General features: G+C 37.0%; 2 protein-coding genes across 2 annotated transcripts in view; both read right to left on the reverse strand.

The window, feature by feature from the left end:
- Positions 1-17,138, reverse strand: part of LOC142351224 (mediator of RNA polymerase II transcription subunit 22-like) — a 595,906-nt gene that overhangs the window by 330,292 nt on the left and 248,476 nt on the right. The window lies entirely within an intron of this gene.
- Positions 1-17,138, reverse strand: part of LOC142351175 (uncharacterized) — a 54,699-nt gene that overhangs the window by 12,579 nt on the left and 24,982 nt on the right. The window contains exons 7-8 of the mRNA XM_075403296.1: positions 7,889-8,085; positions 7,253-7,393 (exon numbers count right to left, since the gene is read on the reverse strand). Of these exons, the coding sequence (XP_075259411.1) occupies positions 7,253-7,393; positions 7,889-8,085 (338 nt within the window). The remainder of the gene's footprint in view (positions 1-7,252; positions 7,394-7,888; positions 8,086-17,138) is intronic.

Raw genomic sequence — 17,138 nt, forward strand, 5'->3', positions numbered from 1 at the left:
ATAATGCTTCGAAGTAACAGTTTTTACTTGGCTTAAATATTTTTTCCAAAAGTTTTCATCTTCATCTGCTTTAACATTCCTGAACTGTCCTCGATTCTCTTGTACTCTGCTAAATGTGAGCGTTGGCGTGATTGAAATAAGCCAGTTTTGGCACAATTTTTATTTGACTGTTAGTAATCAACAGTCGCCAATTAATTTCAGCTGTATAAAATTCTGAATGAGCCAGCCCTAATGGACAAAAATCCCCTTAAAAATGCAAGTTAAAAACTTTTATCAAGCTATCAGTCAAGCTAACACCATCACTGCTAACCCCTGGACGATACGGTTAAAAAATTTTGTTGTTTATTTTTAATAATAGATATCATTGAAGGAGAAATTAAAGGAATTAGATTTCTGCGAAATTCAACTATTTTTGATATCGTAAGCCTAAAATGAACTTTTTGGCAACTACTCAGCATTTCTGAAACTCTCCAAAGCCAAATTGTCCATCAAACTGAGAGAATCTAAATCATTTTACCAAAATATTCAAAAATACTTCGTTAGCAATTTTTTGAAGAGCTGTTATAATATAAATATCTATAGTTATGTAAACAGGATAAAAAGGCACGCAGTGTCCCCACTGAGTTATACACCTCCAGCTACAGAGCAGCTGCCATTACATGCCCAGTGAATCGAACCTTGATACATGTTGATAAGACCTGTATGATCTTTACATCTCTTGCAAAACTTGAAACATCTTGACAAAGCTTAAAATACCAACATTTCATGGTATCTCTTAATAAGATCTTGGTAATATCTTATCAAAATAAGCCGAGAAAAATTCTTGGCACCTCTCAACAAATCTTGGCTAAGCGCATCAGTGGCAGAGTCCAGCTTAACACCATATTCCAGCTTAATTCCGGAAATGACACTCCGAGCCATTTCCGGAATTCTTCCTGCTATGTTTATCGCTTTGTTTCAAGTCAGTCCCATCTTCTTTTATCTATAGTAGTAAAATTTGAGATGTTTCAATAGTGAAGTGCTGAAATCTCAAATAACAGAGCCTCCACTGTTCCCTTCCCCAATATTGCTTCGAAGTAACAGTTTTTACTTGGCTCAAAATTTTTTTCCAAAAGTTTTCATCTTCATCTGCTTTAACATTCCTGAACTGTCCTCGATTCTCTTGTACTCTGCTATGTGTGAGCGTTGGGATGATGGAAATAAGCCAGTTGTGGCACAATTTTTATTTGACTGTTAGTAATCAACAGTCGCCAATTAATTTCAGCTGCATAAAATTCTGAATGAGCCCGCCCTTTATCTCAAGTTCAAACCAAAAGTAATGGACAAAAATCCCCTCAAAAAATGCAAGTTAAAAATTTTCATCAAGCTATCAGTCAAGCTAACACCATCACTGCTAACCCCTGGACGATACGGTTAAAAAATTTTGTTGTATATTTTTAATAATAGATATCATTGAAGCAGAAATTAAAGGAATTAGATTTCTGCGAAATTCAATTTTTTTTGATATCGTAAACCTAAATGAAATTTTTGTCAACTACTGAGCATTTCTGAAACTCTCCAAAGCAAAATTGTCCATCGAACTGAGAGAATCTAAATCATTTTACCAAAAATTTAAAAAAATACTTCGTTAGCAATTTTTTGAAGAGCTGTTATAATATAAATATCTATAGTTATGTAAACAGGATTAAAAGGCACGCAGCTTCCCCACTCAGTTATACACCTCCAGCTACAGAGCAGCTGCCATTACATGCCCAGTGAATCGAACCTTGATACATGTTGATAAGAGCTGTATGATCTTTACATCTCTTGCAAAGCTTGAAACATCTTGAAAAAGCTTAAAATACCAACATTTCATGGTATCTCTTAATAAGATCGTGGTAAGATCTTATCAAAATAAACCAAGAAAAATCCTTAGCACCTCTCAACAAATCTTGGCCCAGCGCATCAGTGGCAGATTCCAGCTTAACACCATAATTATTTTCATAAACATCTAATAACTCAAAAGTAGATTCCGAAGGACAAGTTTTAGAGCTGTAAAACTGCTTTTTTCGCTTCGGCTTCTTTTAATGAATGGAAGAGGAGTATTGGTGGAGAGTCTTTTTTGATGGGTAATGTTGTTGGAGTGTATTTGAAACAGGAAGTGAGATGCGTGAAAAAAAGGTTTAGGTCAAATTGCTGAAGCGCAGAGAGAAGACATAGTGGTTTTCTGTTCAGCTGGCTCTCTTGAGAGTTAGCGAGAAAAGTACGTGTGAAAACACTATCACAAAGAGGTATTTGTTTCATTTATCTATAGTTGCAACAGTTTTTGTGCCACTTTTCATCTATATTAGCCTGGTTTTCATCTATGTTTTCCTGGTTCTGAGTGGCTATTTTGTATTCTTCTCAATTTTGTAAAACATTTGAGGATTTTTGTGGTTAAAATTAGGTAATTTAGCAGTCTTGGTTAAGTTTCACTTCTATTGGTATTAAACTTAGTTGTTTTTGTTAAAAAAATGTGTAATTTTGACAAATTTGTGCCGAATTTTTTTCTGCTTTTAAAATTTGTTTTCTCTTGTCTCTAATTTTTTGCTTTTCGATGTAATTTTTCTTGATCAATTTTTAATTCTCTGCATTATCTACTTGTTGTTTGATATTTCTTTAACGAGTACTGAGTGGTCGACTGATCCAGCAGAAGATTGATTTAAAACTTTTGCACAAATAATTGTTGGGATGACACTTGAAAGCCAGACAAGTGACTTTTTATTGAATTGAATTTTCCATTCAGCAAAAATGCGGGTTGTTTGCACTTTGCAATTTTTAACACTTCTTAGTATTTGTCTAACAAGTATTGCGTGGATGAATGATTCAGGATGAGACAAATTAAATTTTTGTTGGGAAATTGCATCTTAGCGTTTTATTGTGAATTCGATAGAATTGTATGGAGATTTGTTGTTGAATTTGCCCTTCCTCATATTTTTTCTTTCTCGGTTTACTCTAAATGAATTAATTTAATGAAATTATGTCTCAAATGATATCATTTTGTGCAAAATACTTGTATTACCAGTTGTCTTGCTCTTTTGTCAAGACCTAGTTTTCATGGAGTAGCGTCTTGGATAAATTCCATCAGATGCTATATCAAATTTTGTCAGTTGCTTTTGTTATGTTATGTTTCCGATTTTTGTTTCAAAATATTTAGAAGAATGATGTAGAGGGATCATTTGGTCTAGAATAAAGGTCAATTTTCTTCTCCGAGTCATTTCCGGAATTCTTCCTGCTATGTTTATCGCTTTGTTTCAAGTCAGTCCCATCTTCTTTTAACTAAAGTAGTAAAATTTGAGATGTAACAATAGTGAAGTGCTGAAATTTCAAATAACAGAGCCTCCACTATTCCCTTCCCCAATATTGCTTCGAAGTAACACTTTTTACTTGGCTTAAATATTTTTTCCAAAAGTTTTCTTCTTCATCTGCTTTAACATTCCTGAACTGTCCTCGATTCTCTTGTACTCTGCTATGTGTGAGCGTTGGGATGATTGAAATAAGCCAATTTTGGCACAACTTTAATTGACTGTTAGTAATCAACAGTCGCCAATTAATTTCAGCTATGTAAAATTCTGAATGAGCCCGCCCTTTATCTCAAGTTCAAACCAAAAGTAATGGACAAAAATCCCCTCAAAAAATGCAAGTTAAAAACTTTCATCAAGCTATCAGTCAAGCTAACACCATCACTGCTAACCCCTGGACGATACGGTTAAAAAATTTTGTTGTATATTTTTAATAATAGATATCATTGAAGGAGAAATTAAAGGAATTAGATTTCTGCGAAATTCAATTATTTTTGATACCGTAAGCCTAAAATGCACTTTTTGTCAAATACTGAGCATTTCTGAAACTCTCCAAAGCCAAATTGTACGTCAAACTGAGAGAATCTAAATCATTTTACCAAAATATTCAATAATACTTCGTTAGCAATTTTTTGAAGAGCTGTTATAATATATATATCTATAGTTATGTAAACAGGATAAAAAGGCACGCAGTGTCCCCACTGAGTTATACACCTCCAGCTACAGAGCAGCTGCCATTACATGCCCAGTGAATCGAACCTCGATATATGTTGATAAGACCTGTATGATCTTTACATCTCTTGCAAAACTTGAAACATCTTGACAAAGCTTAAAATACCAACATTTCATGGTATCTCTTAATAAGATCGTGGTAAGATCTTATCAAAATAAACCGAGAAAAATTCTTGACACCTCTCAACAAATCTTGGCCAAGCGCATCATTGGCAGAGTCCAGCTTAACACCATATTCCAGCTTAATTCCGGAAATGACTCTCTGAGCCATTTCCGGAATTCTTCCTGCTATGTTTATCGCCTCGTTTCAAGTCAGTCCCATCTTCTTTTATCTATAGTAGTAAAATTTGAGATGTTTCAATAGTGAAGTGCTGAAATCTCAAATAACAGAGCCTCCAATGTTCTCTTCCCCAATATTGCTTCGAGGTAACAGTTTTTAATTGGCTTAAATATTTTTTCCAAAAGTTTTCTTCTTCATCTGCTTTAACATTCCTGAACTGTCCTCGATTCTCTTGTACTCTGCTATGTGTGAGCGTTGGCGTGATTGAAATAAGCCAGTTTTGGCACAATTATTATTTGACTGTTAGTAATCAACAGTCGCCAATTAATTTCAGCTGCATAAAATTCTGAATGAGCCAGCCCTAATGGACAAAAATTCCCTTAAAAAATGCAAGTTAAAAACTTTTATCAAGCTATCAGTCAAGCTAACACCATCACTGCTAACCCCTGGACGATACGGTTAAAAAATTTTGTTGTATATTTTTAATAATAGATATCATTGAAGGAGAAATTAAAGGAATTAGATTTCTGCGAAATTCAATTATTTTTGATATTGTAATTCTAAAATGAACTTTTTGTCAACTACTGAGCATTTCTGAAGCTCTCCAAAGCAAAATTGTCCATCAAACTGAGAGAATCTAAATCATTTTACCGAAAAATTTCAAAAATACTTCGTTAGCAATTTTTTGAAGAGTTGTTAGAATATAAATATCTATAGTTATGTAAACAGGTTAAAAAGGCACGCAGTTTTTCTGTTTTTCTTACCTCGGAAACTGTGATATTTTGTAAGCAGTAAGCACATCAGATGGTATGCAGACACAAAAAGAAAATTGTTTATTTCTATTTAATGTCTCGAAAAAACTATTTACAATTTCAATATGATTGTTGTATTTCAATATGATTTTCCAATTTCAACATCATTTTCGCGAGCTGTGATAGCTTTTAACCTGAATTTGGTTTGATAAATAGGGGTGACATCAATCACTGGCTAGGTGAGTTATTATATATTTGGCTTATTTTCGCTATACCAATGCGATGGCCCATGACTCTTCTGCTCTCAGAGTGTTTTTTGAAATACAAATTAAACGGCGAAAAAATGCCCCACCGTTGGCTTTTAAGATACTTGAAGACGAATTGCATTGCAAATAAGCGACCTGTCGGAAGTTGCGAAGACGCAAAAATAGTTTCTTGCTCTATTAGTCTACGGCTTGAAAAAAGAATTTGTCATCTCGGCAAAGGATTGTCCTTTTTCGACAACCCTCAATCCAATTAAACGTTTTTATAAAAAAAATGAGCCAATTCGTTTTATTGCTAGTTTTCTAAGAACCCCCTAAAGCCGCAGTTTATTGCGAAACCGAAAGTAAGTGTAGAACTGGTGATTTTTTTAGATTCAAGAAAAAGAAACATAAACCGACTAACGTCAGATGACTTACTCTCTAACAACAGACGGGGGCATTTTAATTTAGATGGAGCAAAAATTTTACGAATTCAAAGAAAAACTTCCACACTGTGGTTCGAATCCGGACCTCCAAGTTGGCAGCCTGACATCTTAACCAATCATTACAAATGCTTTCATTTCCTTTCACTCACATCCCAGTAACTAACGAACTTTACTTCAGAGCGAGAGCAACTTAAATCACTCAAAAATGAAGCACTAAAGAGTGAAAATTCACTCAAGAAGTCAATGAAAATTCTGGAACAAATGCGCAAAAGCGCCAAGCAAAAATTTTGCATGAAATTTTCACACGCAATTTCAATACTTGCTTCAAGATTCGTTTGAGAGCAATCAACGATTCCAATAAAAATTTAGATCGTGAGAAAAAACACAAAATATCTAAATCTACTGGCAAGGGAAGAGTTTGGCTTTGGTAGTAGCCACTTTAGACCTAAGATGGACACTCACTGGGGGAGGGGTCAGTGTTGCGAAACAAAATGGCCAACTTCCGAAAAGTTCAGCCTCCAAAAGTCAAACTTCCAAAATTCCTACCTTCCCGAAATTGACCATCACATCAATTCACGAAATTTTACCTGTTCGGTAGTTTTGGCGAAATCGTATACTTACAACTGGTAGAGATCTAAAGAGCGTACTGTTAAATGGATAACAAATAAATATAAATAAATAACAATTCAATTGAAAATATAGAGTCTTCAATCCTGGCAAACTTTGTATAAGAAACATAAATTGACGACCAAGCTGCACATTTATATTGATCGAAAACATTTGCACATTATAACAGCCGTTATTGTCTCCAGTTATAATAATAGTGCGCTATCGCATAAAATTATTCAGAAAATATCCAAATATCGCTCAAAAAGACTTACAGAATATGTAAATTAAAATAAGGTCCAACAAAAATTCCAGAATTAGCAAAATTTGTCCCGTAGCTGTCAATTCCCAATCGCATCAACTGTCAACAGGCGATTATGTTGTCTCAGCGTTTTTGAATTGATCCATCTTAAAAGCTTATTGACTGCTTTTAAACAAAGTAAAAAACCACATTGGTGAGAAAACTTGTCAGTGTTAAGAATGAATATGAGCCACAAAAGAGCGGTTACAAATAAGTGAGCCAAAAAACCATCCCAAAATTCGGTTTCCTCCCCGAGGGCAATTTATCGTATGTCTTGACGCTGACGGCTTGTGAAGTCTAATAACACAAGGCAGTATCCATTGCAACGTATTCATGCAATCATAAATGTGTAAAACTATCAGTAAAAGGTCATATTCTACCAGGCAGAAAGTTCAGGAGCAAAACAAGATTGGCCGGATCATTGACAATTTTTTTTTCAAGAGCGCTTAACGAGGTTAATAGTTCTCTTGCAGGAAGCCGAAATCAGTCATTTAATTTCACACTCGCAACTGAGACCTCGAATTCCTAACTTGCGATTCAGACCTCTTAATGGCTTGAGAGCTCGATTTTTACCTTGAATGGTGTGTCTGGTGACTCCGTGCATGTCCACATGTCTCAGTTTGAACGCCTCCGGATCTGTTTGCTGCAGTTGGTCTCCACTCAGTTTGAATGCAATCAGATTAGTGTAGCTCGTTTCCAAAGAGATATTGTGACCTTCAATTCAAAAACATTCATAGCAAGAGTTTTTGACCATAAGATTTACACAGCGCTGTTGCAGGTTTTTCAATTTCCATAATTAACCATACAAATTAACCATACATATATACCACTGGCAAATACTAACGCAAACAACTGCAAATAAAATTTTAGACGGTAAAAAACTCTTTATGTACAACAAAACAGAACCAAGCACTGCTAGACCAATGGCATTTTAAGTTGACCAAGAGTACCACTGGAGATCGTCATTTATTTCCACTAAACAGGTTGCGGGACAATGTTCAGTTCTTTTAATACGCAAACTAATCATCATCGATTTTTCAACCTGTCTGCTAGTCCTGTAAAAATTTATTTCAGAACCGTCTACTACTGCAACTAAAACAGAACAAACTGAGTTGGTTATTTATATATAAAAAAAATCGTATATAGGTCGATTAAATTCTATTTGACCTACAAATATTTGTAGTCTTTTAATTGTCGAAAAGTCCATACCCTCCACACTTTGATGCATCAACCAGTGAGTATAGTTCTCAAAGGCATAAATCTGTTCCAACATTGCAGACTCGTTGCTCTTGAGTGAGTCTGTCCTGATCACAACTGTTTCGAAAAAGTCCAAAGACATTGTGAAAAGTTCCTCCACCATTCTCTTTATGTCTTCGGATGTTGGGCTGCTGAGGATTGGGATTAGCCTGAAAATTAATGCCAACTTTAAAAGTCTCATCCTCTTCATTTTTATCAAGTTGAAGGAGTAAAGTGATAGAAAAGGCCGGTCGTTTTGAAGTATGACTTTTTCAATTGCTAAGGTAAAATGAGAGAAATGTATCTGAACAAAATTTTAAAGATTTTTCGCTTTTTATTGCGAATGGTTTTTTAAAATCGCTTTAAAAGACTAATTCAGGGTCTATTTGTTGTCATTTTCAAAATAAATACAATGACACCAAAACTAAAAAAAAAGTGTAAACAATTCTGCAAACTTCGTATATTCTTCGCCGATTTTTATCGGTTTGGCCTCTCTAGTTCCCAAATAAATGCATGCTTCAACTCTCTCTTCTATCTTTCCGATGTTTATCGGTTCCAGTTCTTTTCTTTTAGACATTTTTGAAAAACAAAAATAGTTTTTATTCACCTAAAAAGGATTTGTCTCGTTTGTTGTTCATTTGAAGTGCAAGTAATATTTTTTGTTTTTTTTTGCAAATAAATTACAGTTCCGACTCTTCGAGCCATTGATGCCAAGAAACAAAACGGGATTGATTATTGAAATATGTTCACTTTTTAAGTTAAAATTAGTTTTTCCATAACTGCTCTTATTTTAAAAAAATATTATTTGTGGTTGGTTCCTGTATATCCGCGTCTCCTTCATTTGCCCCAATTGTAGAATTTTGTATTTTGTCGTTAGAAGGCTTCTAGCTGAGGACTGGCTAGCGCCCAAAACTCAATCGATTTCAAAAGGTTTATTCGGTGGGTCGTCTATTTGCTGATACTGATGTCTTTTGTCCTCAGTTGCTCTCGGCCGCCGTTCAAAAGTTCCTTTGATTAAATAAATTAACAGTCGAAAATAAGTAATCAATCCAAAGTAACAATAACACCGGCAAGAAATGTTCTCAAATGCAATTAATTAATCAACCGAAAATGTAGATACATAAACTCAAAGATATTTACACTAAATAATGGGTGCACACTTCTGAAAAGAACTTTCATCAAATCAATTCCCAGCTTCCGAAAAGTATTTTCCATTTCTGAAAAGTGTTCCCAACTATTTAAGTCCTATTTTTAAAGTTATCTCAAATTCTGCGTTTCCGTCTTAACAAAATCTAAAGGTCAAATTTCTTGATTGCAAATTGTCTCACAGTCCAACTGGTCTTGACAAAAATTAATCAAACTCAACTTACTTTTAAATTTTTCTTCTCTATCTAGAACCAACTGTTCTGTATCCTCTCTCTTCGTTCTCTCTCCTCGCGGTTTCCGCTTTCTACTCTCAATAACTTACATGCAACGCCTTCTGCCACGTGGCATTAGAAATCGTTACCTGTGTTAACTACTGTCATTACACCTCTTTGTTCTACTACTCGCTCTCTTTGGGGAATTGTTGATTGCTAGCTGCATTAATTTCTTTATTTTCGCTCTTTTGGAACGCTCTTCCGAAGATGAACTCAACTCTCATTGGTCAACGAAACAAGTCACGCTGCACTACCCCTACCTATATCACGAGTTATGCAAATTCATTCACGCAAATACCAATCCACCTACTAAATATCAAACGTCAAATGCTTTGCATAATATTAGCTCCTCCCTATTGTACTGAAGAAACGAATCACTTGACTTTTGAGCCAATTAAAAACCAATGTTCGAAAATACTCCCCTACCATATACCAAATTCATCAAAAGTAATCTGATAGAGCACACAAATAACCAAGGTCGTCATGCTACGATCACCATTTGCAAGATTAAATGATTTTTAGGCTAACGAAATATTTGAGCATGTCGCACCTTAACCCGTACGTTTAAGAACTTTTCCCAACTTCTCCTGAATGTTCCGAAGTATTCCGTTCCAATGTACCAACCATTCCGTTTCAAAAATGATAATCATCTTTCTGCTAACAGAGATTTTCTAGTTGGGTTAAATGGCGACATATTTCTCGTTGGGCCAAACGTCAATTATATACTTTTATCAAAACAAAAACATCTATAGTTGCCCTTTGTCTATCTTTAAAACTGCTTAAAATGTCAACCCGTAAAATATTTCCAACAGTAGTCTCAATTTCCGCCATGATCCTAATTTCCACATGAATGCCGTCCTGAAATCTCGCCTGTCGGTTTCAAAATGGTGTAGGTGACTTAGAGTCCCACTTCTTACTGTTCGTTAACTTTTGAATACTTGAGAATACCCATGGAAGAGTTCATTTGTGAGATCAGGGTAATCCGATATTTATGTCGACATAGGGAGTGGGGGTTGACTTAGGTTATAAATTCCATCTTTTTATCTATACTTTTCTATTTCCCCTCGTTCAAACCTTTTTGGACAAATTTTCGTTGTTTCAGGAGTCATAGTGTTTCCTCATATTGTTTCCCAAATTTCGCTATAGCGCAAAACATGGTGTAGACAGAGTGTGAAATCCATCCTTATTTAACTTTCTTATCCCATCTAAACTGTATGTGCTATTGGGAAGATAAAATTTGCCGACATAACCTTTAAAACTTAATAACTTCCATGTTCTTAGGTTTTCCATGGAAAAAACTTTAACTGATATCATCCTGGGATATAAAACCTACTCCTATCAGAAAGACATGCTGCCTCGGACTCTCATCCCGATTTTTGTTAACTTTCAATGAATAGTTTAGAAGTTTTATGAGTTAAGCGTTTTCCCAGTTTTCCTGGGATAGTGATCCGGGAAAGACTATTTAGGCTGTTTTATGTCTGATTTGTAATTAGGGTATTTGGGGTTGCAATTCCTGCGATTTCAAGAAGATAACAACGACGCTAATTATGACTTCCTCCGACCTCAACCTAACTCACTTTGGGCGCTAATAGCTCGGGTTCCAACTTTCACATTGAAAAATACTCCCTGATAAGGTCCCATTGAAATCATCATTTCTATCTGCTCCCAAATTTTCATGTCGATAGGTCACTTTCCTCGAAAATGGGGGGTGCTGAGCGAATTCGGTTAATTCTGTTTTTTTTTGAAAAATTATCTAAGTTCTTAGTCAAATTTAACAAACTCGGTACTAGCTGTCATTAATTCTTCTTTGATACCAATCTTAATACCATACTTTTTTACAGCTCTTTTTTGATTCACTTTTTATATACCAAACTAAATTCTTCTTTTTTATCTAAACGTTGTTTTCTTTCCATTATTCATTTGGTTTCTTTTCGTTTATCCATGGACCAAAACGAATATAATCAAACTTCCGCCTACCATCTTAATAAGGCCATTCCTAATACGTGTGTCGACAATTTATCCCGGAACGCTTTCGTTCGTAAGTCAAAACGCTATCCTTTTTCTGATGGCGTTCTTCAAAAGAACGGAAGAACTGTTGTTCCCGCCTGAGCAGCATGGTAAACTTAGAACATTTTCACGATGTAAATCTTGACCAGCATGGTGCGGGAAAAGCATTAGAACGTTTCGCCGCTGAACGTTACGACATATACAAGTTGCGGGATATATATGCCGCTCTCTTACTTCGCTTTGTATTGTATGCGCCTATCGACGTCTTGTTAATATCGAGGTTAAGCGAATGGTGCAAATTAGTGAGAAGAAGCGGATAACAATTTGTCGGGCATTAGGTTTGGAGCCTAAGGAGAAGCTTCCTTTTAATGTCAGAGATGCTCCTTTAATAGATCTGCCGAAAGAACTGATCGACGTGAAAGATTGCCCGACTAACCGTTATAATTGTTTCCTTGCCTGCATTAGTACACGACTTACAGGGTCAATCAATAGGTCTGAAGCACTCGTTGTCGCGTTGGAGGTAGCTCGGGAGAGTTACCTTAAGAAGTGGTACGACAGTTACTACTTTCCGAATATAGATCTTAATCAGAGCCTGAAAGAACGCGGTATCCAAACTGTTGACTGGTTTGCTCTGGCTAAGATCATGGGAGTGCATATTATTGAGTACGATGCAGACAATGGGATTTGGGGTTATTATGCGGGCAATAGCCGGGGGAGCGAAAATGGCGCAATTTACACTTGGTTTGAAACGCGCAAGGATAACGAGGCTCACTCTATGCTTGTCGTTGGTGCCTTGAATAAACCCAAGGAACCAAAACCCAAGAGTCGTCGCTATTGAGGCTACCCAGATTTCGTGACCGTAAGTGTAGTTAGCCCTGCTTAGACTTTTTGTCTTTTCTTAACAAAGGGGTCGTCTCTCTGTCTTTTAGCTTTGAATAGATCTTGTTGATTAGTCGAAGTTGCTTTTGTTCTTTGTTAATTAGCGTTCGATTAGTTGCATTGATAAACTATAATTACTTCTAGCTTGTGCTGCTTTAAAACGAAATTTAATTAACAAAAAAGTTGTTTGTATCAAGCGCTTTCATGTCTTTATAAGTATTTTTGTTTAGCTTGGTCAGTTGATTGATTTGCAAAAATATATATTCTACACCCCCCTTTCTATCATCGTTTTGCTCCTGGAAAACTGTCTTTCGAATAAGTAAAAATTGCAGTGTCTCAATGCTTATAGTCTGATAAAAGAAGTACAGTTCCCTTTTTATAATTATTAGCGGCTTCTCAACAACCCCTTTGCAAAATTACTAATTGTAATAGGTCGCTGGTTTTTGGTCCCGGTATCCTCAATTGCGATTATTTGCTTTTTTTTAAATCTTAAACTCCTTTTGCTAACCATTTTCTTCGTTCCTAGTCTTTCTAACTCCCCCTTTTTGTTTTGCTTTGTATTACTGGCCAGGAATTGTTTCAGTATATTAAAAAATAATCTAACAGCACTGAAAGCGTAAAACCACTGTAATCATAGCTCCTCTGATGCATACACAGCAAAATTAAGCGCAAGAGGGAACAATAGAGTGTCAAAAATTAAAAATGGTTGAATGCATGAACCTTTCCTCTATATACAGCAAAATGTAAAAAGAACTTAGTTAAAACATTAAAAGTAGTTCCAAACTAACATTACCACCGAAGTTCTGCATCTTTGCTCAACTCTTCTTTGTTCCTCCGATGCTTGAAGGGATGTCCACCTCCAGTCTCATTCTTCAAACTTTTCATTCGTTTGCGCCACACCACCCTGTTCGACTGATACTCCAATTTCAGTTTGTTCCATTTCTCCTTCCGACTGACCCTTTGTTTTCCAAATAACAGCTTGCACAACTCAGGGTACTCCAATTCCGCACTTCTGTGATCATCACTTGCCCTCAACAAGGTTGTAGAAGAAATACACGACAACTCCCTCCTATAATGTACTATCTCTTCTGAACCGGATAAGCACATCAGCAAATTATTTCAATCAATACCTATTGTTTTCTTGTCTTCGAAATCCGAGGACTGCACCCGTTCATTTTTCTGCTTTGCATAAGAATTTTCCAGGTGTTTTGCCACTACATCTTCTCCAATGTCAAATGCACATGCGACTTCTCCAACAATCGGAAATTTCAGATCCAGATCACTTGCCTTTGAAAGTGACAGAAATTTATCGTCATGGAACTTCCCCTTCAGGATGTGCAACACTTCACACTCCAACTCGCTTTCTCCAGAAAAGACTTCTTCTGCACTAGAAACTTTGCTTGCCCAAACATCAGTGACTGCCGAATCGCGCTTTGTACAATTTGTTCGCTCTGAAGAATTCCGTTACTTGAAGAGTGTAGTAATTGAGGCTCAGAGTTTAACGGACCGCTTTTCTTGCATTCTCTTCCCAATGGCCATTCTTGTTCACAAATATACAAACAGGAATCTCGAATTCTTCCTGCAGTTATTTCTTTTTCCCTTTTCAGCCATGTCTCCCTTTCGGAGTAGTCTGGCTCTTCCGTCTTCATATGAACTAAGCCAGTAGCCACATCACGCGAACCAGCAGCACTTTCATCTTGGCCATCAACGATAGCGTTGGACATCACTAAATCTTCAGCAGTTGAGTTGTCGAAAACATCGTCAGTAACTGATTCATCAGCCACCGCAATTTCTGCATCAACTCTACGGTTCTCCAGCATTTTCAAAGTTGCAGGCACTAGCTGCTGACGCGAAGCTCCAAAAACAATTTCACCTTCCTGTATAGTATTACCGCTGCCTCCAACAGTCGCGGAAATATTCGAGTCCTCGTTTTCATGTTGTCTAATGTCTGTGTTGTCAACTGCGTCCAGATCTTGGCAAAAAAAATTTGCCTAATTTCGCTTGTGTTGCAGATTTTCTTCATTGCTTCCTTCTTGCTTTTTCAGCCGTGTTTTCACAACTCTTGGTTGCTTGGCGATGCGCATCGTCCGCTGGGAAAGTTAGAAAACTCTCTTTCAAGTTCTCACATTTTCCTCCTAATGACTTTAGGCTCACATCAATTCGATCCATCTTTCGCAACTCAGTACTGCTTGACTCCTGCTGTAATTCAGTTGCAACCGAATTGCCGCTCAACGTACCTCCTGCTGCCGAAACCGGAGCAAAATCTTTGGCAGAAGTCCAACTTTGCCTGCATGTTTCTCCAACATCTATCAATTTGCCAAAGTACGGCACGCAAGGACCGGACGTGATGTACTGACACGCTATCAAACCTTTACAGCACGCTTTTCTAATTGTTAATTCGTTTTTGGTAGTCGGCTTAACAGGTTCAGAGTTACTGTACCGTTCAGGAACGTTTGGAAGGGACACATCGTCGTCGATGCAATCGAACTTGTTTTCATCGTCACTGTCGAAGAAGCTGTTGTCATCACAGATATCGTCGTCACTAAAAGTTAAATCATCCTTCAACTCACGGTTAGCAAAATCCTCGAGTGCTTCGCTTCTCACTACGGCACCTGTCATATTCTTATCGATGTCCCACCGTGAAATGTTTTGATCCATCGTTTCTTTGAATTGTTCATCTTCGGATTTGGGCTGTGTTGGAAGCTGAACTTCTTTTTCTCCATTAGAATCACAATATTGACTGCCACCAATGTAGTTTGAATCAGCAGCAGTCTCCACAACGGACAAACTGTCAGTCCACCTTAGAGTGCTCCTTTGTCTTCCGTCTCTAACCTTTGTCTTCTCATCACGCACTGCTCCAAAACCAACAGCTTTTATGGCAGGGCAATGTTTGTTTGAAGAAGTCTTCGCTGGCTTTTTGGTCATAACAGATTTGTCAATAACATCAACTGAAACTGTTTCTACTTTGGTTTCTAAATTTCGGGTCACTTCTTTGCTCTCTAGCTTTTTTCTGTCAACAACATCACTTTGAAAGACTGGTCTGTCAATTTCACACTGTAAAACCGTTTTCTTGTAATTCTCCTTTTCTATCAAGTATCTATCAAAGGCATCTTCATATATCGTTGGAAAATTGGACAGACTCAAGTCATAGAACTACAAAGTTTCTTGGAGAGTCCAAGCACGATGCTTTTGATCGGATTTCCAAAATTCATGTGGCATGTAATTCAAAGCACTAAGAGCCCAACTGCGCAACTTCCCTGGCAAATATCTCTTGACTTCTTCTTCTGTCCACATGAGCACTTCACAAACGTCCAAGTAATACTCACGCCAATTCTCCCAAACTTCGTATCCAGGAGAGGGGAAAGGTTTTATTAACCCGAATCCTGCCATGGTTTTTCAAAATACTGTACTCTACTCTGAGTGCTCCTTTGAGGCTTCAACTTCTGCTGCCAATCGCTTTCGTTCTTCTTTTCTTTTTCGAAGCAGTTCTCTCAGCCTTTCGCTCCTACTTACTGTTGGCAATTCTGTCCCTGTCTCTTGTCGATTGAAAGTAGTGATCTGCAAATGGGCGAATAGTACGGTCGGTCTATGCCAGCTTCTGGAGGACACGTCTTCTAAAATTGTACTCTCACGGGTATGCTCCTCCAGCTTGATCGTCACCGTCGTTTTCAGTTTTGTGCAAACAGAAGGCCCACCCAGGAGCGCCACTGTAGAATTTTGTATTTTGTCGTTAAAAGGCGTTTAGCTGAGGACTGGCTAGCACCCAAAACTCTATCGATTTCAAAAGGTTTATTCGGTGGGTCGTCTATTTGCTGAAACTGATGTCTTTTGTCCTCAGTTGCTCTCGGCCGCCGTTCAAAAGTTCCGTTGATTAAATAAATTAAAAGTCGAAAATAAGTAATCAATCCAAATTAACAATAACACCGGCAAGAAATGTTCTCAAATGCAATTAATTAATCAACCGAAAATGTAGATACATAAACTCAAAAATATTTACACTAAATAATGGGTGCACCCTTCTAAAAAGAACTTTCATCAAATCAATTCCCAGCTTCTGAAAAGTATTTTCCATTTCTGAAAAGTGTTCCTAACTACTAACTATTTAAGTCCTATTTTTAAAGTTATCTCAAATCCTGCGTTTCCGTCTTAACTAAAGGTCAAACTTGTTGATTGCAAATTGTCTCACAGTCCAACTGGTCTTGACAAAAATTAATAAAGCTCAACTTACTTTTAAATTTTTCTTCTCTATCTAGAACCAACTGTTCTGTATCCTCTCTCTTCGTTCTCTCTCCTCGCGGTTTCCGCTTTCTACTCTCAATAACTTACATGCAACGCCTTCTGCCACGTGGCATTAGAAATCGTTACCTGTGTTAACTACTGTCATTACACCTCTTTGTTCTACTACTCGCTCTCTTTGGGGAATTGTTGATTGCTAGCTGCATTAATTTCTTTATTTTCGCTCTTTTGGAACGCTCTTCCGAAGATGAACTCAACTCTCATTGGTCAACGAAAGCTGTAAGTCACGCTGCACTACCCCTACCTATATCACGAGTTATGCAAATTCATTCACGCAAATACCAATCCACCTACTAAATACCAAACGTCAAATGCTTTGCATAATATTAGCTCCTCCCTATTGTACTGAAGAAACGAATCACTTGACTTTTGAGCCAATTAAAAACCAATGTTCGAAAATACTCCCCTACCATATACCAAATTCATCAAAAGTAATCTGATAGAGCACACAAATAACCAAGGTCGTCATGCTACGATCACCATTTGCAAGATTAAATGATTTTTAGGCTAACGAAATATTTGAGCATGTCGCACCTTAACCCGTACGTTTAAGAACTTTTCCCAACTTCTCCTGAATGTTCCGAAGTATTCCGTTCCAATGTACCAACCATTCCGTTTCAAAA

Source organism: Convolutriloba macropyga, chromosome 12, assembly GCF_964194025.1.
Source record: "Convolutriloba macropyga chromosome 12, txConMacr16.3, whole genome shotgun sequence".
NCBI lineage: Eukaryota > Metazoa > Xenacoelomorpha > Acoela > Convolutidae > Convolutriloba > Convolutriloba macropyga.